This window comes from Agrilus planipennis, unplaced genomic scaffold (assembly GCF_000699045.2).
Source record: "Agrilus planipennis isolate EAB-ADULT unplaced genomic scaffold, Apla_2.0 scaffold19, whole genome shotgun sequence".
NCBI classification, from domain to species: Eukaryota; Metazoa; Arthropoda; class Insecta; order Coleoptera; family Buprestidae; genus Agrilus; species Agrilus planipennis.
Window position 1 is genome coordinate 248364 of NW_020438954.1, and position 27677 is coordinate 276040.

General features: G+C 34.0%; 1 protein-coding gene across 2 annotated transcripts; it reads left to right on the top strand.

Annotated features, from left to right (window-relative positions):
- The first annotated feature begins 12254 nt into the window (after window positions 1-12254).
- On the top strand, window positions 12255-26602 carry LOC108744047 (filamentous growth regulator 23). 2 transcript variants are annotated; one of them, XM_025974929.1, is made up of 4 exons: window positions 12255-12636; window positions 19698-19838; window positions 21479-24998; window positions 25058-26602. In XM_025974929.1, the coding sequence occupies exons 2-4, from the start codon at window positions 19717-19719 to the stop codon at window positions 25886-25888; spliced, it is 4473 nt and encodes a 1490-aa protein (XP_025830714.1). In that variant the 5' UTR covers window positions 12255-12636; window positions 19698-19716; the 3' UTR covers window positions 25889-26602. The 2 variants fall into 2 exon arrangements, with proteins under 2 accessions (XP_025830714.1, XP_018335148.1); XM_018479646.2 differs by lacking the exon at window positions 12255-12636 and adding an exon at window positions 15528-15902.
- The last annotated feature ends 1075 nt before the right edge of the window (window positions 26603-27677 follow it).

Genomic DNA, 27677 nt, shown 5'->3' on the forward strand with positions numbered 1-27677 from the left:
ACCAGATAAAACTATTGTAACTTGATACCAGAGATCTAATTTATTTCAAATACTTGCATTTAAAATGCAAATATAAAATACGAAATACTTTTTTTTTATCTTGTATTTGAATACTTTTTCGTAAAAAAGGGACAAAAAGACATTCCATGAATGCCTTTTAATTCTTTAACTGAAGAGAGCCCAAAAAATTCTAAACTCCTTGGAAATTGACAATCTAAAATATTGGATCGATATTGTTTTCCGGGTTCAATGTCATGGTCCACGGAATTTTGAAGTTCCAAATTGATATCAGCACCTGCTAAATCACCACCTATCATACCTTTAGCAAGAAACTACGAAATTCTATGAATTACGACAATATAATACATTGTGGTGTGCTAATAAGGGCGTATAATCCAAAATTCTTAGAAAACGATTCCAAAAACTTCACTTATTAGATGAACCCAAAGCTAAAGAAACTATGGATTCCATTTCTTTCTCTTATTACAATGTGTAAAAGATCGGAAACAAAATGCGGTTGGAAATAAAATGATTTCGATGTTTTGTTTTTACACCAATAAAATTATTTGCAACCCCTATTTTGGCTTTGATGATCATGATGATGAAGTGAATGTAGAAAATTAAATAGGTACTACAAAAAAGTATTTATTTTTAAAATACATATTTTACATTTAGCATTTAATATACAAAAGAGAAATCTATTTTGTATTTTACATTTGAAAAAACAAATCAAAAAAGTATTTGCATTTTATATTTAAATACTTTTAAAAAACTATTTTGCACATTTCTGCTTGGTACCTTTATTTGGAGAACAGTGGCATTTTTGGATAATATCTAACAAACACATGTATTTATTTGTCTCTATAAATAAAAAAAAACACTTTTTTATCTCATTAATCATATCTCATAAATTAAAAGAAAATTTCAGATGTAATTACTGTATTGTACGTAATAGTAATCAAATAGTAGGTAATTATCCTTCTTAATAAGAGAAGTAATGGTACAGTCCCATTACTTCGTTACCAATCTATCCTTCAAGCATCCTGTCACGGTGTCACGTTGGAGATTTGACCTTTTACAACCGACGTAATTTTGTTTTCATTCCTCTACACTATACCCACTTATTACGAGTAATAAAGTCACTAACATCGCGAAAAATGAAGAAATTATAGTCACCTTACCTAATCCCTGCAATATGTACTGTAGTGTTTAAAATTATTATTGCTTTGCTATTGTTAATTATCCGTAACTTTTGACTTCTCTATATAACATAAAATCGGCTAAATGCGAATTCTCCCATTAAACGCAACATGAAAAGTGTATTTGTAACAGTATTTTGTGCTTTTCCATGAGCACTAGTCTTAGTACGACTTTCGGCATAGTTTGCCCTTGTTAAGACTTCTGGAAACTCTTTCTCTTTCACAATTGTAATTTCAGTAGCTTTAGAAAGAGAAAGGAAAAGATGTTTTTGAAAATCAAATAATTTTGGATTTATAATGACGGGTTGTTTCCAATAATATACCATCATAGCCACAAAGTCGGCAGTTCGTCCACCTCTGCTCCATGGTGCCCTCAAGACACTTCGCATTTCTCATAAACTATAAAGCATTTGCGAAGAGGAATCTAATCCTGATCTCCTCTGTCCTTCCTTTCTCCTGTTTCTTTTTTTTTGCCTTTTCCTTCGTACCTACCGTTTAACTTCCGCATCCGCAATGACCCGCCATGTTTCAAACTTATACGCATCTTAATCAGTCATTATTACCCACTTATTCATCGCACATCAAATTTTTTGATCCATTTTGAGATAAACAACCCTCATTTCGTTAAAGATTCTATAGAATGTAGAAATTTTCTAGATTAACTACAAAATTCATTCGCGTTTCAATGCCGTGATCAATTCTCTAATTCCTTCCCGGCGTATTTGTCTGTGAAAGATGCAACCAGCAACGAAGAAAGGTTGAATAGTATATCCTAGTTCGACATTAACAATAATTCACCTGCATGGCCTAACAAGAATAAAAAAATTATTGGTTTAACCATTTACCACTGACGAGAGCTCAGAGAAAGTCCCTTTCTCCATTAAATGAAGCGCCGTGTGTGATGCTTTATCCAAGCAAAAATCTTCAGGAAGAGAGAAAATACAATCAATAACATGGACTTTCGATGTAATTACCTGCTGGTACGACAGGAGTCTTTGAAAGGATGTTGTATTTCTGAATTCATTTAAGTAAGAGACTTACATTCGAAACATGTTAGAAAAATGTAATTTAATGAATCGGTTCAAAAGGGGTTATTATTTCTATTATAAATTGGTGGTGCTTATAAGTATCCTAATACATTAATTAAACCCATTCCAATAATATTATAAACTGAAATAGTTGTCTGTAGATGCCATCAACACCAATAAAAAGATTAAGAAATTCTTTTCGATTAAGAGATTGAGACAGTAGTTTATTTTTCAATGTTTTTCGTAATTTTAATGAAGAAATTTAACGGTTCAAAAATGCATCCATGCTTTAATTAGGAGTTAATTCTCCATCAATCTTACAAAATTTTAAAACAGCGTTATACATAAATGCACAACGTAAATTTTTAATTAAGAATTAAACGCTATAAACATTTCGGCTGAATTCCTAATCATACCGAAAAAGACAAGAAAATATAAATATTTCTCATTAAACAATAACTTTCATGGAAGATCCTATAAATAACAACTACAAGATTACTTTCAGTAAATTTGATATTAAAAAGCAGTTGGATGAAATTATTGTTATAAACGATTACGTTTTTCCTTCTTTAACCTAAGTCATAATTTTTTCTCCGTTTAGGGTTTACTGACTTCTTTCTAAAGAGTTTTTCTATTGTATTGATTCATATATTACTAATTTATAACAAATCATAAAATGCATGTGCCTGCTAATAGCAAAAACATTCTTTATTATGTTCTTGTACTTAATTAAACTCAAACGCCTTGTAGTGAAAAGTTAAGTAGCTTTTTCCAAAACAAAAAAGCAGTAAGTTTGTAAAGTTCGTATATATGTGATATATATCTACACTCTACAGCCATATACGTATAATTTTCGTAAAACAAGATTGCGTAATGACAAAAAGTAAAAAAGTGAAACCAAAGTTGTGAAATCGAGAATTGAAATTTTTTAATTTGTGTCCTTTCTACAGGCTGTTTTGTCGTAGTTCATAGAATTTTTGCTTTTTTCCTAACTAAGTCGTAAGGCAATGGGAAAATGTTTAGACACATTTCTTTGTCGGCACTTTTTCTTTTGTATTTAAGAGTTTATGTTTAATACAAATAATCCTCATCAGATCTTCTACTAGGGATATGTCATCGTATATCACATCATCACAATATCTTTTCAGTTTTCCACAGCTGGCGTATAACAATTCGATATTATTTTATGGGCTGTTTTGTCTTAATTCATAGAATTTCGTAGTTTCTTGGTAAGGTACAATAAGTGGTGATTTGGCATGTGTTGGTATCAAGTTGGAACTTCAAAATTCCATGGATCATGATACTGAACCCGGAAAACAATACCGATCCAATTTTTCCAAGGAGTTTAGAATCTTTTGGGCTCTTTTCAGTTAAAGAATTAGAAAGCATTCATGGAATGTTTCTTTGCCCTCTTCTTAAGCTTCTACTACCTTCAAAGGCCAATATCGGCAACTTTCATTTATCATTTTATATGCTGTTTAATCGGTGATACTAGCAAAACTTTTGGAAAGGTTTGGAAAAGTATTTTAAATAAAATACAAAATGATTTTCTCAAAAAAATATTCAGACCTCTTCCTGTATCGCACAGTAGAGTATTGAGGCCAATTAAAAAGTCTAACACTGGAACATATAGCACCTTCTATAACCATTTTTTTGTGATGCTTACTAGAAGTAGGTGTCGAGAGTCAGAAAAAAAACTCTTAAGAAGTGATAACAACATTCATAACCGATTCAATGCACAAGGAGTCCGGTGGCAGGTGACATGATGGAATAAATTATTCAGGATGCAGTCACCTGCGAGACCACCTATAACTCAACCTGAACCTTCCCCGTGCATAATGAATGCAAATATCAGATTGCACATCGACTATTCATCAGTGATGGTTGTTTAACATTTCTACAAGAAGACCAACGCAAAAAAAAATATTGGTTACAATATTCAGCAAACAGTCCAATGATCCTTTCGCTAAACGCCACAACGACGATATAATAATTTCTGAAAACTTTCACGGTTATGTAAAGGCATTATAATTTTAAAGAATCTAGATGTGTAGTGTTCGTTTGTTGTGATGTTGTTTCGTGTTGTGTGTGTGGATGATGGTTTTGTACTCGATGGGACGTCTTCTACTTTTACTTTCAAAGGAAGTTGCCGTGCGAATTAGAAAGATAATTTCTTAATGAAGCCTCACCAAAATGGTATCAATTAGGCTCGTCACTGTTACGTAACAAGAATTATTTTTAGACAGTGGTGATGGTTGGGATCCGTATGGAATTCATTTCTACAATTTCTCGGAAATTGGAATATTTAGGATAATAATCCTCATCCTTAACTATTTGCGAACAGTCTAAACTAGGCCTACCTCTACCCCTTCTAACTCCCCCTTCTGCCACTAATATGCCTGACTAGACCTTCATGCCTGAGAAGGTGTCCTACTAACCTGTCTCACCTATTTCTTATTGACTTCCATAGAGTCCTCTATTCTCCTATTCTTTCTAATACCTCTTCATTTTTAACCTTTTCTATCTACGGTATCCTCATCATTCGCCTGTAACACCACATTTCGAACGCTTCTAACATTTTCTGTCCATGTTTCGCACTCAACAGCGCCGCGCTCCAACCATACACCTTTAACAACCTTTTACGAATTTTTAAATTAACAATTTGCGAACATAGAAGTGACTTCTTTTTATTAAAGACGATACTACCCTGCCCTATTCTCTGCTTTATATCTCTACTACTCCTTCCGGCTTGACTTATCTGACTTCCTAGATACCTAAAATCAGCCACTTCTTCTAATCTTTATATTCGCTCTTTCCCTACTTTTTCTTCCCTTGCATACCAGTATTTTTGTTTTACTTTTATTTATTTTCATACAGTACTGTTTTGCCTGTACCGCTTCCATTTTGTTTAAAGCTAACTCCTCCTTGCTAGATGCTAATACTGCTATATCATTTACAAATTTAAGCATACTAATCTTTTGCCCCTGTATATCTATCCCTACAGTTGTACCGTGTTTAATGATGTTGATCGCGTCTTCGCTGTATAGATTAAAAAGTAGCCTTACATATAAATAAATTAAAAATATTCAATCAAATAAAATATGCCTTACTGTATTAAATCCTTTGAGAGAGAGAGTCCTAAAGATTAACCCATATGCTGGCATAGTAGACTATTGGTAAGGCCATTAATATTCAAACGTATTCTAGAGATAGCAGTCATTAAATTACAACAGAATTAAACCTACAATAATATGGTAATAAGAAAGAAGTTAAATTCAATGCATTTGGCATAAAGTATTTCATATGAATAAGGAGAACCAGAAGCCTGGGAACAACCAAGTAGATATACTGCTAACAATTTCTTCCTGACGATTTTTGAATGCATATGACGATCTAAACGCGTTAAGGAGGCAGAAAATTAATTTAAAAGTCGGGATTGTATTCAACGTTGCACACGTTTCGCACGGTATGTTACATATTTACAACGGCGGCCGTGGGATCCTTCTGTAGAATGGTTCGGTCGACTGTCTTCGCACTTTAACTTTGCATTAATTAATACCTACATGTAACATCCAACGTGTTACATTATGAAAGACATTTTACACCCAATTTCCTCTTTCTTTTCGACAAATGTTGATACTTAGTTACGTGGTTCTAGAATGGTCAGAGATAGAGGGGTTTTTGTCCTTCTCCTCGTAAGGATTACTACTTAAGGAGTCGCGTTTTTCGCAAGGATATTATGAGATAAACCTTTTTATCAAAGGTAGGGCGGAAGGCTCTCCTTCCGCTTCCTTTCAGGAATCGTGGGAATGGATGGGTGGTGGTTCGGGTGAGAAAGATGAGACGGACGAAATGAAGACAGAAGAGAATGAAAGATTATCTGTGGAATATTACTGCCCCAGCGTTTGCCTAAGTGATCCAAGTAAACTACAGAAGAACTTGGACGACCCGGAATCGAACCTGCGTCCTCCCGAATGCTAATCAATGGTCTAAACCTCTAGGCCATGCCGCTCGGTTAGTAACCAATCCCATGAAATGCCTTATAGGGATTTGATTAGATAGACATCAAACAATATGGGAAACGGGAACTCGTCTAAGAAAAAGTTACTATTGCACCTTAATTGAAAAGTGGCAGCTGGTGTAATCCGATTAAATAAATAATCCTTCCAAAATTATTTCAAAAGGAGTAGTAAGATTTGTACAAAACCTTTTTCAATATTTGTACATACAATTTCTTGGAAAGCTAAGGTCATACACTTAAAAAATGTATTTAATAATGGACTTTATCATATTTCCTGAATTATTAAGTAGACTCAAGGATGTTAAGTATCATTTAGGAATAAACAACTTTAGACAGTCGTATGTCCCTTTCTTTGTGGCGACGATGAAATTCTTGCAATAAACTGAGAGTTTGTGGCATAATAATTTGTAAACGTTTCCAAATTGCTTCATATTGTTGGCGCAAACTTAGATTAATAAGCAATTAATCACTCTTTAATAATTCATTTCGTAATAACATTTTCAGTGAAAAATTTCGTTACGAATCATCAATTAACTCGAAAATTTCTCAAACGTTTGCATAATTCTTACTTCACTTTTCTTCTTTCCTGAATTATGAATCCTAATTTTTTTAACAGTTGTTAAAGTTGGTATTTCCTTTACAACAAATAGGCGCATAGTTAAAGTAAACAACAGATGTTTATATTACGGTGTAATTTCCGTCTTTTTGAATTTTTTAAAAATGCCACATATTAAAGTTATATAATCAATCAATTATTTTAATCCAAGATAATTATTGGTAATAAATAATGTGACCAAAATTAGCAGAGTTCGCAATTGGAACTATAGGAAATTCCAGTCGATAATAAAGAAAAATCGATATTTTTTTATTATTAGTGTGGGTACTTTTGATGTATTTTTTGTTGCCTTTAGCAAACGATTCATTTAAATGGTAGTTTGAGTTGCAAATTGTTCTTTTGTTATTATACTATTTGATAATCTCATACGTCTAATCAGCGAAGGAATTAACTGTAAATGAAATAGGATCTTTAAAAATCTGTTAGAATTACAGAGAATTCGATTAATTGGGATAGAGAGTCACTTTAAAGTGGAATAATTTGAGTTAGAGGAAAATTCGACTTGGAGAGGTATTAGACTGAATTCTTCTCATCGACATTGTTATGGTATTCAAATCAGGTAAGTCCATGGACTAATACGTCGTTACCATATTAAGAAGAAACTAAATACAGAAGATAGCCATCGGTTTCAGCGTGTGACACACCATCATCGTAGTGTCTGTCTGGGCTACCTGTTGAACCGTAACCATGTTTCTGGCACCGTTATGTGAATTCGTTTGTACCAATGGATCGGTAACTGAAATAAGAACTTATTTGCCTATTATTACAATGCAATGTCGGCTCCATCTTTTTATTCCTGCCGCGATTGCGGCTCTCTTTTTTTTTTCCTTCCTTTCTTTTGCACTCGTATAATTAGTTTCTTTCGTTACTCCTGGTCACCTTTATTGTACTGTACACTTCCGGGTAAAAACCATAAAAAGAATTGGATACGACAGGTGTCCTGTACCAGGTTTATGACACAAGTTACCTGGTTTACTAGAAGACGACGTTAAAGCCGCTAATTGCAAGATTTACTAATACTTATTAACGCATTACGCCAGATGGGCCGGCAAAATTATCCAGCAGGTAAATTGGACAGAAAGGATACACAAGCATTTAGAATGGTACATCGAAGTTTATTCGCTTACCTGTAATAGTTTCCTAGAATCCTAAATCGTAGAACGGATTTGGGAAAGAATCGTGATGGTAAGTACTAAGAATGGAGGTAACAAAATATATACCTAAAATCGTAATTTAGGCTTGGGTTAGCAACAGGGTTCTCACCACAACAACCTTTTCTAAAAGGTTGGTACTTTCCTCTAATTCAAGTTATCTTGAAGGCAACAACAACCCCGTTTAGAAACTTATATTAATTCCTTATAAGTCAACAAGCGGATTTTGTTGTTTCTAAAATCATTGAATATAAAGGTACTCCTCTATAGTAATAAAAAATTATCACCAAAGATTGAAGAAGAATATTTCAACAATTTGCGAAAGCCCGATGAACATTTTAGCTAACCGTCTATAGACAACTTAAAGATCAAATAAAAATTGTGGCGTTCCAACTCAGTAATCAGAAAAAATCCTCCAGGAAAAATAGTCTCTTGGAAAAAGGCCCCCACAAACAATCTCCCTCTCGGAAAAAATTAAAACTCTTGATTCATTATAAGGTAAATGGTAAATTTTATTAGAAATGTAAGGTGATTCTGTTGTTAGGAAAAATATAACAAATCAAATATGTAATTAACTAGAACTCATGCTGTCTATTCAACGTTATCATCATTATGAAAGACAAAGGGACATTTTTTCCGAGAGGATTTTTCAGGGTTTTTTTTTCTCGGGGGATTTTTGTTCTAGATCCGTTTCAAGTCTTCATTCCCGTTTTCATTTTAATTCTTCGTTTGAATGGAAATTTGACTGTAATTTGTAATGAAGCCATTAGAGCAAGAATCTTTGCCTGATACATTTTTTCAAAGCCAATTCAATATACCAAAAACCCACTTCTGTTCCGGACAGATGTAAATCGTCCAGTTGTCCTTACTTTATCACTGAATTTTTTTTTACATTTTAACAAGAGACTAAAAAAATCTGGCCACATTGCAGGATTCGATCTCGGGCTTTTCGCCGTGCTAGACCTACGCTCTAACTATTGGACTATTTACCAATCAGAGAAAACAAATTTCCAAGAAATGACAGCAATTTCTGAACCTCATCAAAATTGTTGAAACCTTTTTGAGAACGCGTTTACAAACAAACAAACAAAAGAATCGTGAGTTCAAATAGCGGACCAATTCTGATGAAATCTTTTCTCGGCATCAGAACGTCAATACGACATAATAATAACGACACTTTAAAATGAAATCCAAATTATATCACAAGAAGAAAAAGACAGTTGTGCGTGCAACTGGCCAGTAGGATTACCGTAATCTGTAATAACATTTTCAGTGTGAAGTGTAAAAAGTCATAGCATAGCATAGCATACACAACAACTGCGAATAGGTCTTGGAAAACGTTAGGCAAACAGATAGGAAAAAGTTAATTGACTTTGTGCTCTCTCTAATGGCAGAAACGTCTTTATGCAGTCGACTTGAACCACTTCTGCAAAGATTGTTCTTCAATGACAGGTTTGTTCTTACTTATAAATACTTTACTTCGATGTATGTATGTATGTAAGTGAGTAAAGAAGTACGAAAAGTAAGGTCAACAGACCAGAAGAAGATGAGAACTAATATAGATTCTTAAAAGAGAAGCAATCTACTACTATATTATTGTATAGGCATACAAAACAAGTTTTTTCTGGACTTACATCGAATCTTTGAACAAATGTTTTTTTTGGTGCAAGAATAAAAGAGAATATGGAATCAATCATACTACTAGTGCCATTTTTAGAAAAAACCAGTACTAGATTTTGTTAGACACAAAACTTACGTATTAAAAATTAATGGATAGATAATTAAAAGACCAAAAACTGTTCAGCAATGAATTGATAACCGATGCAACTGGAGAACTATCCACAATGATTCAATCAATCTACAGAAGTGTTTGTTGTAAATTAATTTATTTAAGAAACAGATTAAGGGTTTTTAGAGTTCAGTTTTATAGAAAAGCATGCTCGGATGTCAAAGTTGAAACAATAAGACCCTGACTGACAATTTGAGATTATTCACCAACTTTCACCTGGGGTGTTTTCGGATTGGATGGAATTGGTTACTCTCATCCTCGGTTATACCATTTCAATTTATTAGTTCTTGTTTTGGTTAAAGTTTTACTCTTTGTAGCAGTTACTATTATTATAGAACTAAACAGCATAAAAAGAACTAAACAAGTAACCAACCAACCCATTGTTCTGGACGTACAACAGTATAACATCTACTATATTTTTTTTCTTAGATTGGAACTGTGAACAATTTTCTCATTTTGTATTTTACTAGATACTTGTTCTGCTTCTATTTTCAAAAACCGAATGTATTTCTTTGTGTTTAGGTGACAACATATGTACAGAATACAGAATGTTCCAAGATATAGTTTCAGAAGCAGATGGTATACAAAAATTCTTATGGCTTCTAGTAAAAGAAAAAGTAAATATTTACGCCACTACAAGAAAATTTCACGTCAGGGTCAATTTTCTGACTGTTTTTGGTTCCACCTGATGTTTAGGGTTACCCTGCATACAGATGAAACATTTTCCTTCATAAAATAGTTAAGTCATTATTAAATCTGTATAAATATGGTAGTATACCTTGGGAGTACATTCTATTTTCTCTAGACCTAGAGCATAGCGAGGTACTCATATTGTCTAGTTTCTTTTTCTTTTGTAGCATAAGAAATGAATTATAGCTCAACACTTATACTACCTACCTTTTCAGTAATAAAGGCATTGTAAATACGTAACAATTTTTGCTTATGTTTTTTATGAACTTAAATACATAACATTTTTAAGCGAGCTAAGCCTGTATCCCTGGTGAAATCAACTAATTAAAATATCAAAAATTCAACTCCCAACAAGTAATTCCACCTTGTAAACTTCTTTGTAGAAGGTGCTACAGTAGCAGTTTGAATGCCTTGGTGGCTATGCAAATGTTTTGCTTTTAGATCTTTGAATTAGATAATTCTTAAGATCAGCAATGAGGAGGAACAAAAGCGACCAGAAGAAAAAGGGTGTTATAGTTCGTAGAACACCTTAACAGGTATGAGGGGGTTGTTAAATACATCTTAGAAGCAGAAACAGGAGTTAAGAGCGTTAAGAAATAGATTAGATACTGTTCGCAAATAGAAATCTAGGCTGCTCTAGTTGATAATGATGACGATGATGATGATGATGATGAATGACATTTCAACAAAAGGAATAATTAATTCTGTACTGGATTTAGATAAAAACTTTTTCGAAATTTCTATAATTATTAAGGACTTTTTCAATTCATAGAAATATTGCTTTTAAGTATGTACTTCACCATTGACTACGATTCTCCAATCTTCAATTCTCCAGTTGTTTTTAAATCTACAGGGAAGTGAAGATCAATGTCCAATGAGAAAGAACAAAAACATATTATGCTATTGCATTTTTTAATTATTAATTTTAAGATTAGACCTCATCTTCATCATAAGATCGTCAGTCCTAAGACTGTTTGAACACACACCTCCACTCTTTCGCATCTTGAGCTAATCTTCGCATTTCCCTAAAACTAGAACAACCTACATCCTTAACTATTTACGAATAGTAATCTAATCTAGGTCTACCTCCACTCCTCTTTAACCCCTATTTCTGCCTCTAATATGTCTCTCACAAGCCCTTCATGCCTGAGAAGGTGTCCTATAAACCTTTATCGCCTATCTTTTATTGACTTCCATAGAGTCCTCTGTTCTCCTATTCTTTCTAATACCTAAAATAGACCTAACAAATAAATAAGTGGACAGAGAGGAACGCCAAAAATTATTACAAGCTTCTTTGCCATGTACATTTTAACCACCCATAGATGAAATCCTTAAGTTTTCGTTTGACTTTTGCATAGTTAGAATTGCAAAAATAAGCTCACCCATTATGGTCATTTAATTTTTGAAGGAATTACTGTAGACTGAGCGAAACAGTCATTCATATACCAAGATATTTCCTTGGTAGATGGTTTCACTCATACATACTCATACTTCTCGTTCTTCTCCAAGAGTGTTCTAGCAATTAAAATTGCAAGTACAATTTTCGGCTTTATCAGCAATTGGTCGACGCAAGGAACCACTGTTGTTGATTTTTTTTTGTAATTCACTAATTATAAATCTACTTCCATACATGTAGACGGTTGCTCGTAATGATGAAATGGCACATGGTCGAGTCAAGTCGGGGGTCTTCCAGCAAGGTATTTGCTGATGTCGAATAGACATGGTATTTACAATTTACTTCTTCAGCGACCACAGTTGCGGTCGGTTCATAGCCATTGTCCATCCATCCTCTAACCCATCGTCCGTCGGTAGTCTGTGCTAAGCTAGTGCGTTTCTTTCGTCCATCAGAGAATGGTGTCCTGTATAGAGATCTCCTCCACCGTTTTGTAGCGGTCAAGGCCGAGCATTAGTGACCGCAGTGCCGAGGGGCTGTCGCAGTTCTTGAAGTTTTACTTTGCACAACTTCGTATTATTGTAATAAGTAACTAGTCGCTGTGAAATCGACGTTTTTAACCGCGTTTTAGCAACCATCCGCAAACACTTACTAAACTCTAACTTTTGTGAAGTACTCAGTGGGTGATTCCCAGTTTTCAACTGCTCCAAGACCCGGGGGCAGTAAAATTATCTTTTGCTTCTTTACAGGTATTTATCCATTTTATGTTTTATTTATACAAGAGACCTTATTATACATTATACTTGATTTGATTCAAAAATTATATTAAAATTCCTTCCAGTGAGGAAAATGTGCTTATTATTTCTAAAATGTTCGTACTTTATTTATTGTTACGTGTCTGCAATTTTTTTGTGTGAAAAACTTTTATAGTTATTATTTCAATAGTTTTGAAAAGAATTCTTCATTTTAAATGCTAATTGAGATGAATCAAAAAAGTTTTTGCAATGCCTACTTTGAAAAGAAGTGAATGGATTGAATCATTTCAAAAATGTCTCGAAAAAAATACGTAATTCCGATGATAAGAAGAAATAAGAGTTATTTCAAGACATTGGAATGAATAGTTTTACTTAACAGGGTAAAGAAGTCAAACTTTTCCACTTTTTTCTATCAATCTTGCAATGGGTTGCGATCAAAACCGTATTGTTAAAATCTTCATAAAACTTCCCTAAAAAGTAAATATAAAAATAAAATGATTCAATCAATCTACAGAAGTGTTTGTTGTAAATTAATTTATTTAAGAAACAGATTAAGGGTTTTTAGAGTTCAGTTTTATAGAAAAGCATGCTCGGATGTCAAAGTTGAAACAATAAGACCCTGACTGACAATTTGAGATTATTCACCAACTTTCACCTGGGGTGTTTTCGGATTGGATGGAATTGGTTACTCTCATCCTCGGTTATACCATTTCAATTTATTAGTTCTTGTTTTGGTTAAAGTTTTACTCTTTGTAGCAGTTACTATTATTATAGAACTAAACAGCATAAAAAGAACTAAACAAGTAACCAACCAACCCATTGTTCTGGACGTACAACAGTATAACATCTACTATATTTTTTTTCTTAGATTGGAACTGTGAACAATTTTCTCATTTTGTATTTTACTAGATACTTGTTCTGCTTCTATTTTCAAAAACCGAATGTATTTCTTTGTGTTTAGGTGACAACATATGTACAGAATACAGAATGTTCCAAGATATAGTTTCAGAAGCAGATGGTATACAAAAATTCTTATGGCTTCTAGTAAAAGAAAAAGTAAATATTTACGCCACTACAAGAAAATTTCACGTCAGGGTCAATTTTCTGACTGTTTTTGGTTCCACCTGATGTTTAGGGTTACCCTGCATACAGATGAAACATTTTCCTTCATAAAATAGTTAAGTCATTATTAAATCTGTATAAATATGGTAGTATACCTTGGGAGTACATTCTATTTTCTCTAGACCTAGAGCATAGCGAGGTACTCATATTGTCTAGTTTCTTTTTCTTTTGTAGCATAAGAAATGAATTATAGCTCAACACTTATACTACCTACCTTTTCAGTAATAAAGGCATTGTAAATACGTAACAATTTTTGCTTATGTTTTTTATGAACTTAAATACATAACATTTTTAAGCGAGCTAAGCCTGTATCCCTGGTGAAATCAACTAATTAAAATATCAAAAATTCAACTCCCAACAAGTAATTCCACCTTGTAAACTTCTTTGTAGAAGGTGCTACAGTAGCAGTTTGAATGCCTTGGTGGCTATGCAAATGTTTTGCTTTTAGATCTTTGAATTAGATAATTCTTAAGATCAGCAATGAGGAGGAACAAAAGCGACCAGAAGAAAAAGGGTGTTATAGTTCGTAGAACACCTTAACAGGTATGAGGGGGTTGTTAAATACATCTTAGAAGCAGAAACAGGAGTTAAGAGCGTTAAGAAATAGATTAGATACTGTTCGCAAATAGAAATCTAGGCTGCTCTAGTTGATAATGATGACGATGATGATGATGATGATGAATGACATTTCAACAAAAGGAATAATTAATTCTGTACTGGATTTAGATAAAAACTTTTTCGAAATTTCTATAATTATTAAGGACTTTTTCAATTCATAGAAATATTGCTTTTAAGTATGTACTTCACCATTGACTACGATTCTCCAATCTTCAATTCTCCAGTTGTTTTTAAATCTACAGGGAAGTGAAGATCAATGTCCAATGAGAAAGAACAAAAACATATTATGCTATTGCATTTTTTAATTATTAATTTTAAGATTAGACCTCATCTTCATCATAAGATCGTCAGTCCTAAGACTGTTTGAACACACACCTCCACTCTTTCGCATCTTGAGCTAATCTTCGCATTTCCCTAAAACTAGAACAACCTACATCCTTAACTATTTACGAATAGTAATCTAATCTAGGTCTACCTCCACTCCTCTTTAACCCCTATTTCTGCCTCTAATATGTCTCTCACAAGCCCTTCATGCCTGAGAAGGTGTCCTATAAACCTTTATCGCCTATCTTTTATTGACTTCCATAGAGTCCTCTGTTCTCCTATTCTTTCTAATACCTAAAATAGACCTAACAAATAAATAAGTGGACAGAGAGGAACGCCAAAAATTATTACAAGCTTCTTTGCCATGTACATTTTAACCACCCATAGATGAAATCCTTAAGTTTTCGTTTGACTTTTGCATAGTTAGAATTGCAAAAATAAGCTCACCCATTATGGTCATTTAATTTTTGAAGGAATTACTGTAGACTGAGCGAAACAGTCATTCATATACCAAGATATTTCCTTGGTAGATGGTTTCACTCATACACACTCATACTTCTCGTTCTTCTCCAAGAGTGTTCTAGCAATTAAAATTGCAAGTACAATTTTCGGCTTTATCAGCAATTGGTCGACGCAAGGAACCACTGTTGTTGATTTTTTTTTGTAATTCACTAATTATAAATCTACTTCCATACATGTAGACGGTTGCTCGTAATGATGAAATGGCACATGGTCGAGTCAAGTCGGGGGTCTTCCAGCAAGGTATTTGCTGATGTCGAATCGACATGGTATTTACAATTTACTTCTTCAGCGACCACAGTTGCGGTCGGTTCATAGCCATTGTCCATCCATCCTCTAACCCATCGTCCGTCGGTAGTCTGTGCTAAGCTAGTGCGTTTCTTTCGTCCATCAGAGAATGGTGTCCTGTATAGAGATCTCCTCCACCGTTTTGTAGCGGTCAAGGCCGAGCATTAGTGACCGCAGTGCCGAGGGGCTGTCGCAGTTCTTGAAGTTTTACTTTGCACAACTTCGTATTATTGTAATAAGTAACTAGTCGCTGTGAAATCGACGTTTTTAACCGCGTTTCAGCAACCATCCGCAAACACTAACTTTTGTGAAGTACTCAGTGGGTGATTCCCAGTTTTCAACTGCTCCAAGACCCGGGGGCAGTAAAATTATCTTTTGCTTCTTTACAGGTATTTATCCATTTTATGTTTTATTTATACAAGAGACCTTATTATACATTATACTTGATTTGATTCAAAAATTATATTAAAATTCCTTCCAGTGAGGAAAATGTGCTTATTATTTCTAAAATGTTCGTACTTTATTTATTGTTACGTGTCTGCAATTTTTTTGTGTGAAAAACTTTTATAGTTATTATTTCAATAGTTTTGAAAAGAATTCTTCATTTTAAATGCTAATTGAGATGAATCAAAAAAGTTTTTGCAATGCCTACTTTGAAAAGAAGTGAATGGATTGAATCATTTCAAAAATGTCTCGAAAAAAATACGTAATTCCGATGATAAGAAGAAATAAGAGTTATTTCAAGACATTGGAATGAATAGTTTTACTTAACAGGGTAAAGAAGTCAAACTTTTCCACTTTTTTCTATCAATCTTGCAATGGGTTGCGATCAAAACCGTATTGTTAAAATCTTCATAAAACTTCCCTAAAAAGTAAATATAAAAATAAAAAGAAATCTTATTCTAAAAAAGATTAAAAACAAAAAACCTTTATAAGTATTAGCCGATTGTTTTGTTTACATTTCTTTTGTTTACAGCAATCATCATTGTTGTGATTAATTGTTTATAAATATTTAATAATTTATTTTGTCAGCGTTTTTTTTATTGAAATACGTGATGGATACAGATTGCAATTCTTCTTCTCTCTTCTACATATAAGCGTGTTTGTGTGGCTTCATTTTCACGTTTGGTTCCGGTACATTCTGTTAATTAAAATTCATTAGATATTCATGATTGGTCGGTAAACACATGTCATTCTAATTGATCAGAATGTCTAATAGAATAGACGTTTGTTTAAATGTAGTCCATCGTGTTTTGAGAGCATGCACGTAATCGACGGTCTAATTTGTAATTATTGTAAACTGATTAGTTGAATAAGTAATTACTGTTGGTAACATTTTTTGACGAGATTCTCTGATTTAATTTGACACGAGCCGTCATTTTTTTGGATACATTTCAAAATTGGAATGGCAACTTTCATTATCTGTCGCAATTAATTAATTAATTTGTGACACTATTTTGAAATCCACAAAATGTAGGTAATACACAACAACTTGTTATGCTTATCGAAATACATAACATTATTATAATTATTTTCTTTTGTTATGAATATTGAAACAGAAGCAATTATTTTTTGATATTGATAACGAGATACATAATTTAATTTCGCAAAACACTAGAAAAGTGAAACTCCCTAAACCGTACTTCCAAAAGGAATCCCTATATTTTGCATTTTGGGTCTTTAGTACATTTCCCTAAGCTTGATGCAAGGTCAAAAGTTGAGTTGAGAAAATTTGACCGCATTCAGGAACCATTTAAAATTAGTAAAATGATACTGACTGCGGTCACATAAAGCTTAAACTTTGGGTAGTTTGGGAATTAGTGAGTGGTGGTTCGGGTGAGAAGGACGAAAGGAAGGCAGAGGAGAGTGAAACAACATTATATACCGAATATTACTGCCCCAGGCGTTTGCCTAAGCTATCCAAGGAAACCACAGAAAAACTTGGACGAAGGCGTACGGCCCCGGAATTGAACCCGCGCCCTTTCGATTACTAAGCAATGGTCTAAACCTCTACTCCATGCCACCCTGTCACACGAAATTAGTTGCTCTTGACGTTATATATGCTTGTACCGCCTTAGGGTTAAACTCTGCTCAAGTGTAGAATCAATCAATCAATACAAGACGAGAACCGGCGCCCCAATAGTCGACATTTCCTTCTGAGCAAGCGGGGGAAGTACTCAAATTTCGTACAGTTATCAGAGCAAATGGACATGGTTTTTCCAAGAAATTTACAACAAGCATCATTTAATAAATAATTAAAGACGCTATCGGCGGAAAATATCCCATTAATTGTCCGATTCGTTAATCTTTAATAAGTTCCTTTTCAATTAATGCTATTGACTTATAAAACTAAGTCCACGACGCAGTTATCAACGTGATAAATATCACACCAATTAGGTACTAATTATAAACAAAATTATTATAATGCATCTCAATCGTGACACTCCAAAAATTAAGAATTTAAATTTTGAATTCCTAATACAAATCCTTTTTGTAGTTTTGAGAGTACATATAGTAGAATAACCCTTTTAAGTGCACATATAAATTGCAGTTTCGCAAAAGTTTTTTTCACGAAAGTGATAACTGTTTCGCCAAACAACAGTTTCTTCATCACTTACTCTAGCGTTTCCCTATGCTCTTCGCTTTCGTAAATAAATTGAGTGAATTTTTAAATAAATAAAAATAAAAGGCCTAATTGAATGTGCCAAGGTTCTGAAATAAAAATTTTGTTTGTCCTAAAGACACGAAATATACTATTTTTTCACGAACTGCTAACTGATCTTTTTAGATGATAAATTGTAAAATCAAAGTAGGTCATGCACACACGTATACACACACAAACATATTTACAAACAGACATATATACAGAGGAAAATAGATAAGATGGATTTATTTTAGGTGCTTATAATGCTGCTAATCTTAAGATCGGTTAATGTTGAATCTACTTTTGCTTGATGGAAATTTATTTTGTAAAATTAAAATCAAAACATTTGAAATTTGCACTTTTATTATCAATATGAATTAGTTCAATTCAATTTCAACCAGTATCACATGTGGACAAAGTGAAAAACTGAATAGGGGCCGCCCGTGTAGCAATTTTATAATAAATACTAAAAATTTCGAAGTTCACGTATTAATATACGTATAAGATTAAAATGGATTTACTTTTAAATATTATTTCGCTGTGAAGTTGAATTTACGTTTGACCTGAGAGTGCACCTTTCCGGATTTTGTTATATAGAGCACATGGGTAAATGTTTATGTGAATGTTCTACTAACATTGCCTTTTTAAAAGGAAGGGACATTACACTAGAGTGGTGAACCAGTTTCGAACTCCTATTAGAAAAGTTGAATCGAATAATTTCCGCGTTGCATCTATAAATCTCTCACAGTTCCTCTTACATTCTCCTACTTCCTGGAAAATTTATGATAATTTTCTTTTGTTTCTGATGCCTTTCACGAAATAAAAAAAATAATAACAGACCACTCAAGTAGTACAACCATTGTTATACATATTAGCAAAGTAAATCATAAGATAATAACTATATAACTAATAACAGGTTGCATTCAATCGAATGATTTATGCAACAATCGAATAGATACTATTGTAAATGAATTAAATTTTATTACCACACTCGTGATTCAAGTCAACGTTCTTCAATTTGCATTTTGTAGTAGATAAAACATTTCAAAAATTGAATTGAGGCCGTTTTTATTCGGGTCTAAAGCGACAGACGACATCCACTATCGTAGATGGAAAGACCTCTGAAGAAACTCGACACTCATGCTAGCGAAACGTTAGGAAGCAACTGGAACACACGAAAGACTTTAGACTCGAATGAGAACAGCATCAGTTCACCTACTAGCCGCGAAACCCTTTACCAATTTGTCATTTCGAAAAGTAATCGTAACATTTTCTTGTATCATTTCTGGAATGTTTCGAATGTTTCTCTACCGATTCGCGGAACATTCTTATGGCCTATCTTGCAAACAATTGACACAGCGAGACCAAAAAACATTCTTCCATTTAGATATCACAAATTGATTTCGTATGCGTACCTCAAGAAAATGGTACAAATTTTCCAATTTTGTTTAAGAACCTTGTGGTGTGGTTATTTTTATTTCATATTAAGTATATCCAAGTGTACCTATATATGTATTTATTTCATTATCTTTTATTACAGATAAAAACTAATAATTGCAATGTTACTGCATTATTTAGTTTTAAACAGTTGCCTTTTGCTAACTGCTATGGCATCTCAAACTACTACTTCAGAACAAGACGAAGAAGAGAACGACATGACAAGGAAGGTCTTGGGATCCAGGTATTTCCTTATTTTCTAATTATTTTTGTTATTAACGCTCAAAGCACAAAATATTTAAATAGTATTACAAAATAGGTGAAATACATATAGTATCCCAAAAAGACAACGTAAATTACTGAACTAGATATTTAGTAATTTGTAATAATCGCAATAATTTTGAGATAAAATAGTTTCAGATACATTTTTAGTTACTCTACCACTAAAAACATCAAATTATAATAAATTAGGTAGAAGTATTATCTATTAAAATTTTGTATTAAAAACATTTCTCCTAGCATAGTACTGTTTATTGCCTCCACATATAAACTTGACCTACATTACTAATTATCGTACATGATGTTGAATATTTCCAGGAAGAGTTTTATTAATGCTTAAGCTGTAAGACAATTAGGTCCTGCATGAGTACGTACGTACCATAACACTTTTGCATATCCGTTTATTTTATTCACATGCACATATGTATATGCATACAGCATGGATGGGTAACAATTATAAAAAAGGGGGACCTAGATACCTATCTCCATGGGATCACATTAGATACGAACTTATAAAAAGGATACAAAGTATTATTATCTAATTTACGTTAGATCAAGAATGGGGTTCATGCGATCTGAACTTCCCCTGAAGTTAAAAACGTGATCACTATCATATTTACGTAAAAATAATTCCCTAAAAGATTTTTGATTGAGTTTACTGCAATACAGTACAACAATTTGAGATTTATTATAAATTATTCCACAAAATCTACAAATGTATTTTTTTTTACCTCCCATTGGGTAGATAAGTCTTTTAAAGGTAGAAACGGTGTTGTGTAAATAGATTCAATGATAATAAAATAATAATTAGTCGTTTGAATTACTAGGTACGTTAAACAGTACATAATTAGATAAACGGAAGGAGCAGTAGGGATGTAAAGCAGAGAATAGCACAGGGTCGAGTTGCCTTCAATAAAAAGAAGTCACTGCTATGCTCGCAAATGGTTAATTTAGAAATTCGAAAAATATTGTTAAAGGTGTATGTTTGGAGTGCGGTCTTGTACGGGTGCGAAACATGGACGGTGGGTGTTGCGGGAAAGAATAGGTTAGAAGCGTTCGAAATGTGGTGTTACCGGCGAATGATGAGGATACCGTGGATATAGAAGGTTAGAAATGAAGAGAAATTAGAAATGAAAAGGTATTAGAGAATAGAGGACTCTAATGAAGTCAATAATAAATAGGCGGGATAGATTGGTAGGGATGAAGGTCTAGTCAGAGACATATTAGAGGCAGAAACAGGAGTTAAGAAGGGTAGATGTAGACCTAGAATAGATTACTGTTCGCAAATAGTTAAGGATGTGGGATGTTCTAGTTTAAGGGAAACGCGAAGATTAAGCCCAAGATACGAAGGAGTGAAGGTGTGTCCAACCAGTATTAGGACTGATGACCTTATGACGATGACGACATAATTAAATAATTTAATGGCTACTTGTGCCTAATTTTATTCTAACGTCATTAACCCAAATGTTTTCAGTTCCGAAAGTATAATGTACGATTATGATTCAATTTGGGCGCATTTATACGAATACATTTAGCTCTTTTAAATTCCTCATTCCGGTATAAACAAATTCGTCTGTTCACCTGTTAACGGTATTGCTCTTTCAGCGTAGTAACATCGGTGTCAGTTATAATGGACACTGGCAATGGGTCAGCATTCTGGGATGCCGCGGGCAAGCCAGTCCAAAAACCGGCGTCCGCTTCTCAGCTGGCAAGTCCAATAAATTTACTTAATCCGGACCGATATGAATTCTACACTTTTAACGATAACGGCGACCTGATCAAGAGACTTATGACACTCGAGGAAATCCAAGGTATTATAGCAAGCGGGGACGGGGAGGCGACCAATTACAACACCCAACTGCTTGAAAACGTTCCCAAAAAAGACCTAAACTCAATCTTAAGCAACGTACAGAGCGTTCTTAAAAAGGAAATTGAATCCCATCAGTCCACATCCAGTGTTAAACCCGTTTATGATACTCCAGACGTTTCCTCAACCTGGAGCATGATTCTGCCAGCAATTTTTGGTAATTCGGGAGACGAAATACAACTCCAAAAACCGCAAGGCGTTGTCACACCGGAAACGATCACCATTGAAAACGCTACAGTTGTTCCTTTTGTTGCACAACTAGCAGAAATCAAAACTGACAATGATGCAGCAACAACGAACCTTCATGAAGTTGCCTCATCACCAGTAACAACCCTTCCAGAACTAAAACCAATCGAAATTCAACCCACAGAAGCAGTAACGACTGAAAATGTTGACAAAAGAGAATCAACCACTAAGGAAGAAGTAGCGACTGAAATTCTTCTTCTACCTCAGACAAAAATTACAACACAGTCCTCTTCTTCCACAACTACACCAGCTTCCATCTTGGAAGCTAAAACCACTCAAAAGGAAAATGTTGATACTCCTATTATTCAGGTGGTTATAACCGAAAAGGAACCCGAGAATGTTCCTGAAAGCTCACCAAAACCTGTACAAACGACTACGGTAATTCCCGTCAAAGAAAATGATAGCCTTCCAAGTGGTTCCAATTATGAATTTAGTACGTTACAAAACGTGAATCAACTAGAATTGAAGAAGACGTCTTCTGAATCTTCGGTACAAAATATAAGTACAACTGAAGTTCCTGTAAAGACAAAATCAACCGAAACAATTCTATTGATACTATCTACGATTAAAAAAGACCCGACGACATTAATTCCAATATCTTCGCACGAGTCCTCTTCTGAATTAACACCACCATCGCCAACAACAACAAGTAGCAAAAGAGAAACTTCAGTTGTTACTAAGTCATATTCAGAAACCTCAACAAAACCGTATCAACAAATCAACGAAGAACATTCTTCTGCTACCGAAGATATTAAAAACAATACCGATTCATCAACACCAGCTTATGAAAAATTCAACAAAGACGATGATTCGACGGTGTTCTACGAAAAGGTTCATTTGGTCGCAGTGCCTTCATCAACACCAAACAGCAACGAAAACCGGACATCAACAATTAAAGACAAATTAACCGAAACTCCCGACTATTACCAATCATCTTCATCAGAAACGCTTACACACGAGCTCATTAAACCCCAGAACGTTACTTTCACTAACAATCCGAAAGATGAAGTAACGTCTACATTAAAATATGAATCCACTCAACTTCCTGTAATCGATAGCGTAGCTACAGATTCAAATATTCGGCCCCAAGTATCTCAAGGAGGTGACGTAAATACTGGTTTTAATGACGGCAATTTAATTCAAGCTATGGACGATCTTATTTCACAAATAATGGGCTTTAATCAGACAACAATAGAATATTCATCGACTATTCCTGGGCCTATTGCAACAAATGAAGATGTTAAATTAGGAGATGAAGACTTAAGTCGAACAGAATCGTTGCTTCTTTTAAATTTGACAGAAACCAACGGTACTAAAACCAACCCAGATCCAATCGATTTACACGATTTATCAAGTCTTGTTACCACCCTGGCAAATATTAATGATCTTACTGCGGAACATAGCTCGACGTATGCTACTGAATTGAATCAGACGTTCAACGATTCATCAGAAGGAGACATTCTCACATTCAACGTGAATCCACAAGGATTACAGTTCTCAGAAACCACAAGAATTTACCAAACTACTACGGAAGATTTACGAAATTTCAGCACAACTACGATTGCTTCTACCACAGACGAAAAGGAAATGGAATCTTTAGAAACATCGGAAGACAACAGTCCATCCAAAAATGAAATAAGCATTGTACCATCTCAAACAAACAACCAAATTTTGAGACAACCTATAAGTGAAACTACTACAGAAAGGATATTTTCGACAACAGATTACATACTCACAACCTTAAACGAAGATTTTACTACTCATAACATTCATAAAATAAATTCATTAATAAGCAACGATTCTGACAAGGAATCTTCGCAAAATAAGCCTATTTACGAAACAATTGCTAAGGAAGATGACACAAGAAGTACAACAACCAAGAAACCAATTGAGCTTGTTGAAGAAAGAAAGCCCCTTTTGGATTCTAACAACTCTTCTTCAAATATCTCCAATTTTGAACCTGTTTCTCCATCTACAAATGAACTTCTTCACACCTCGCCCTCAAATAATATTCAATATCACAGCGTAACTGAAAGCAAAAATAATCTTATAACAGAAGGAAACGCCCCAAACAGTACAGATTTGTACGTCAGGATAACTGCAGCACCAGTTAATAGAATTGGCGCATCCTCTTCTACAACGACGTTGAATTATAAACCAACTGGGCAAACCACAGAAAACGTACAAACCACAACAACAGAAGCATCTTCTAGGAGACCAGTTGAAGTTAAACCTACCACCAGCATTCCTTCGGAAGCAAAACTTGAACAAAAGCCGGTTCAAATAAAGCCCATCACAACGTCTCCAGAAATATTATCTAGCAGTGAAACAAACTGGAAATTAATATCAACAATTCCCCCGCCCAAAGAAGTACCTTCAACTTCAGCTGACAAGAAAATTACCACGACAACTGCAAATTCGGTCGATTTAATTCCCGACAGTGGCCAGGGTTACGGTTTGGAAGAAACAACCGCATTCCTCGATACCGACGTCTATAGATTCACAGAATTATGCAACGAGCTATCTTTCAGCCTGTGGAGCAGAATGTACAAGTTTGTCGATTCAGCAAGGAGCATATTCCTTTCACCTTTTGCGACGACATCGATGTTAGCGATGGTGTTCCTTGGTGCCAGAGGCGCAACATCCGGAGAAATGAACGAAGTTTTAAAACTCGATGACATGGTGACCTTTAATCCTCACTCGGTATTCAAAAATGTTACGGACACAATCGAAATTTCTAAAGATTCCGGAATAGCCGCTTCCGTCATTTTACGAGAACTTTACAGCGACAAAACTAAAGGAAAACTGTTAAGCTTTTACAAAGAGAGAGTTCGACATTTCTATGATGGGCATGTCGAGGAAGTCAATTTCACCAGCATATCAGACGTTATCAGAAGAAGAACCAATCTTTTAGTGAAGCGGTACACATGGGGTAAGATTCACGATTACCTCAAAGACAATGCGATTTCGGCAAGACCACCGTTGGCTGCTGTAACAGCCAGCATTTTTCAAGTAAGTTTTTTAATTAATCGAAAATACCCTTTTCAATTTTTTCTTTCTTCTTTTTACAGACTGATTGTTCACACACGTCAACAACCGGAAGAGATGGCGAACTACACTTCGTGTTTGCTCCAACAACTCGTCAAAGAAAACTTGTCCCTATTCCTGCAGCGGTTTGGCACTCAGGATTCCTGGCAGGTTACGATCCTGGTTTAGATGCCACCGCTGTATCCTTGGGAACTACCGAAAGTACAGTCAGTACCATATTGGTCATACCCGGTCAACAAGGCATTGCTGCTCCTGGTGATGGTTTGGCAAGGCTAGAAGAACGTCTGATCAAAACCGCTTTCAGCCAGGGCTCTTGGTCGCGACTTCTCAAGTCCCTTATACCACGACCAGGTTTAGAAGTCCAAATTCCCCGTTTCGCACATCGATCAACCATCAATACAACGTCAGCATTAGAACAAATGGGCTTGAAGGAATTGTTTAACCCATCAAAAGCTGACTTGAAAGGTCTGAACGGAAATGCGCACGAAATGTACTTATCAGATCTTATTCAAGTTAATTACTTCGTTTTGTGTGGAGAAGGGAAAGTTAGTGATAGACACTACTTCGAAGAATACCCACTTAATTTGGAACACACGATCAGAAACAACAGAGGTTTGAAGTTCCAACCTGAAAATTATCCTTGGACCGATCCTAGGGAATTTCAAAGGGCTTTTGACGACTCACTTTATGATACCAGTCTCTTGAACGTTCCATTACCTTTACGACCTCGACAGGCTAGAGTTCCTGACACCCCACGATTAAGGTTCGACAGGCCCTTCTTATATTTTGTTAGACACAACCCCACAGGACTTATACTACACATGGGGAGGTTCAATCCAATACTATTTCAATGACCTTTTTTGTATAAATTGTGTGTAAATTGTGACGACGTATCATAGACGATAATTCAAAGGTTTATAGCGAAAAAAATTTGCTTGAATTTTTGAATAGGTACATACTTTGCCCCCAAATGGGCAACATTTCAAGTGGCCCCTGAACAGAGGATTTTCTTGAATACTAATGAATATAAACGGTTTAACTTACACGCTCAAATTTAGAGCCGGGCCTGTGTAATACTCATTAATATTTATCGTCGTTTTTACCTAATTTTAAACGCCTGGTATTACGATTAGAGATACAAACTAAATAATTAAAAAAAATGTTATTATTCTTAACAATGCATTCCTATAATAATTTTTAAATTGCATCCTTTAAAGTTTAATCAATATTTACTGTGAAACAGTAATTATCCTAATAAAATTATTACCTAATTATAATCATTTAACAACCAATACTGCGACTAACTTGTTAGATAATGTTACCAAAATGCTTCAAAAATCACCCACGTTCGAATACTTAGAAGCCAAAGGACATTTATAACTATCTTCCTTTCGTTTTATGTTTCAAATCAATGATAAGACGACATATCCTTTAGTTCAAAAAAGATAATTTGGATAGATTGTAGTTATTTATTTATGTATTAGGAGTAACTTAATATCTATACATAGATAGAATATTTTAGCTTGTAACTTTTGTATAACGTGATATTAAATAAAATTTCACACTTATTTTGTAACAATTACATTCTGGACGAGTAGCACAAAGCCGTTGTGATAGAGAATGTTGTTAATATACTACGTTTAAATGTAAAAATATATTTATTCTCGCAAATCTAAAAAAATTCGGTTTATGAATTGCGGGAATAATTTGAATAAATTAATTAATTACTCTTGGTCTTATTATCTCAATGATTTTTGCAATTAATTAACCTTGATTAGGATTATGTTATAGTAATATAGAAGTAAAAATTAAATTTTGGCATTTTAAACTTTAAAAAAGTAGTAGTTACCTTACAGATGAGCCTTCATTTGTTTTTCTCGAATATGATAATCGCTCTAACATCACAAATTAACAAAAGCACTTCAATTAACATTTTAAAGACTAACATTAATTATTCACCTTATTTTTCAAATTTATATGTCTCGTTCAAGAACTACCACACGCACATAAACAAATACACTAATAGGGAAATTGTTCTATTTTTGGAAGCACTTATGCAACTAATTATACACGTAAACATATGGATAGTCTACCAAAGATTATTTTCCCTTAAGTTATATAACGAAATGCATATGAATAGAATAATTTAGATACAATTATTTCTAAATAGATCTCTTTCATTACATATAAACTCCGCTGGTTTCTATCCGTGTTTCATTTTTTCCTTTTAAGTAGAACTGCCATAATTAGATACATTTTCTTTTTACTATCGAATGATATACAAGAGTTTCAAAATTAATATTTCTTCATACATACCTTAGGGATTGAATTTCAAATAATTCCCCCTTAGTGCACCTCAGATTGCTTAAGGAATATTTTCTTCAAATTTCTAAGTTTATTATTTATTTTAAGTTAAGGTTCACTAATTTAGACTGTACAGTGTATCAGCCACAGGACTTCGTAATAGGTATAGATTGATAGGAATTAATTAATTTAATTTATGAATTAATTTATCTTTTCTTGTTTGATTTGGATATATGAATTTATATCTCAAATTTATTCAGTTTATTTTTTTATAAGATTGGATTCAAGTATGAGAAAACTTGATTTTACTGTTTTTATTAATTTTAATTGAAACAATAA

Coding starts and splice junctions, on each gene's coding strand:
- LOC108744047 (XM_025974929.1), top strand. CDS start 19,717: ATGTTACTGCATTATTTAGTTTTAAACAGTTGCCTTTTGCTAACTGCT. Junction 19,839..21,478: donor AGGAAGGTCTTGGGATCCAG/GTATTTCCTTAT, acceptor TTGCTCTTTCAG/CGTAGTAACATCGGTGTCAG. Junction 24,999..25,057: donor TAACAGCCAGCATTTTTCAA/GTAAGTTTTTTA, acceptor TTCTTTTTACAG/ACTGATTGTTCACACACGTC.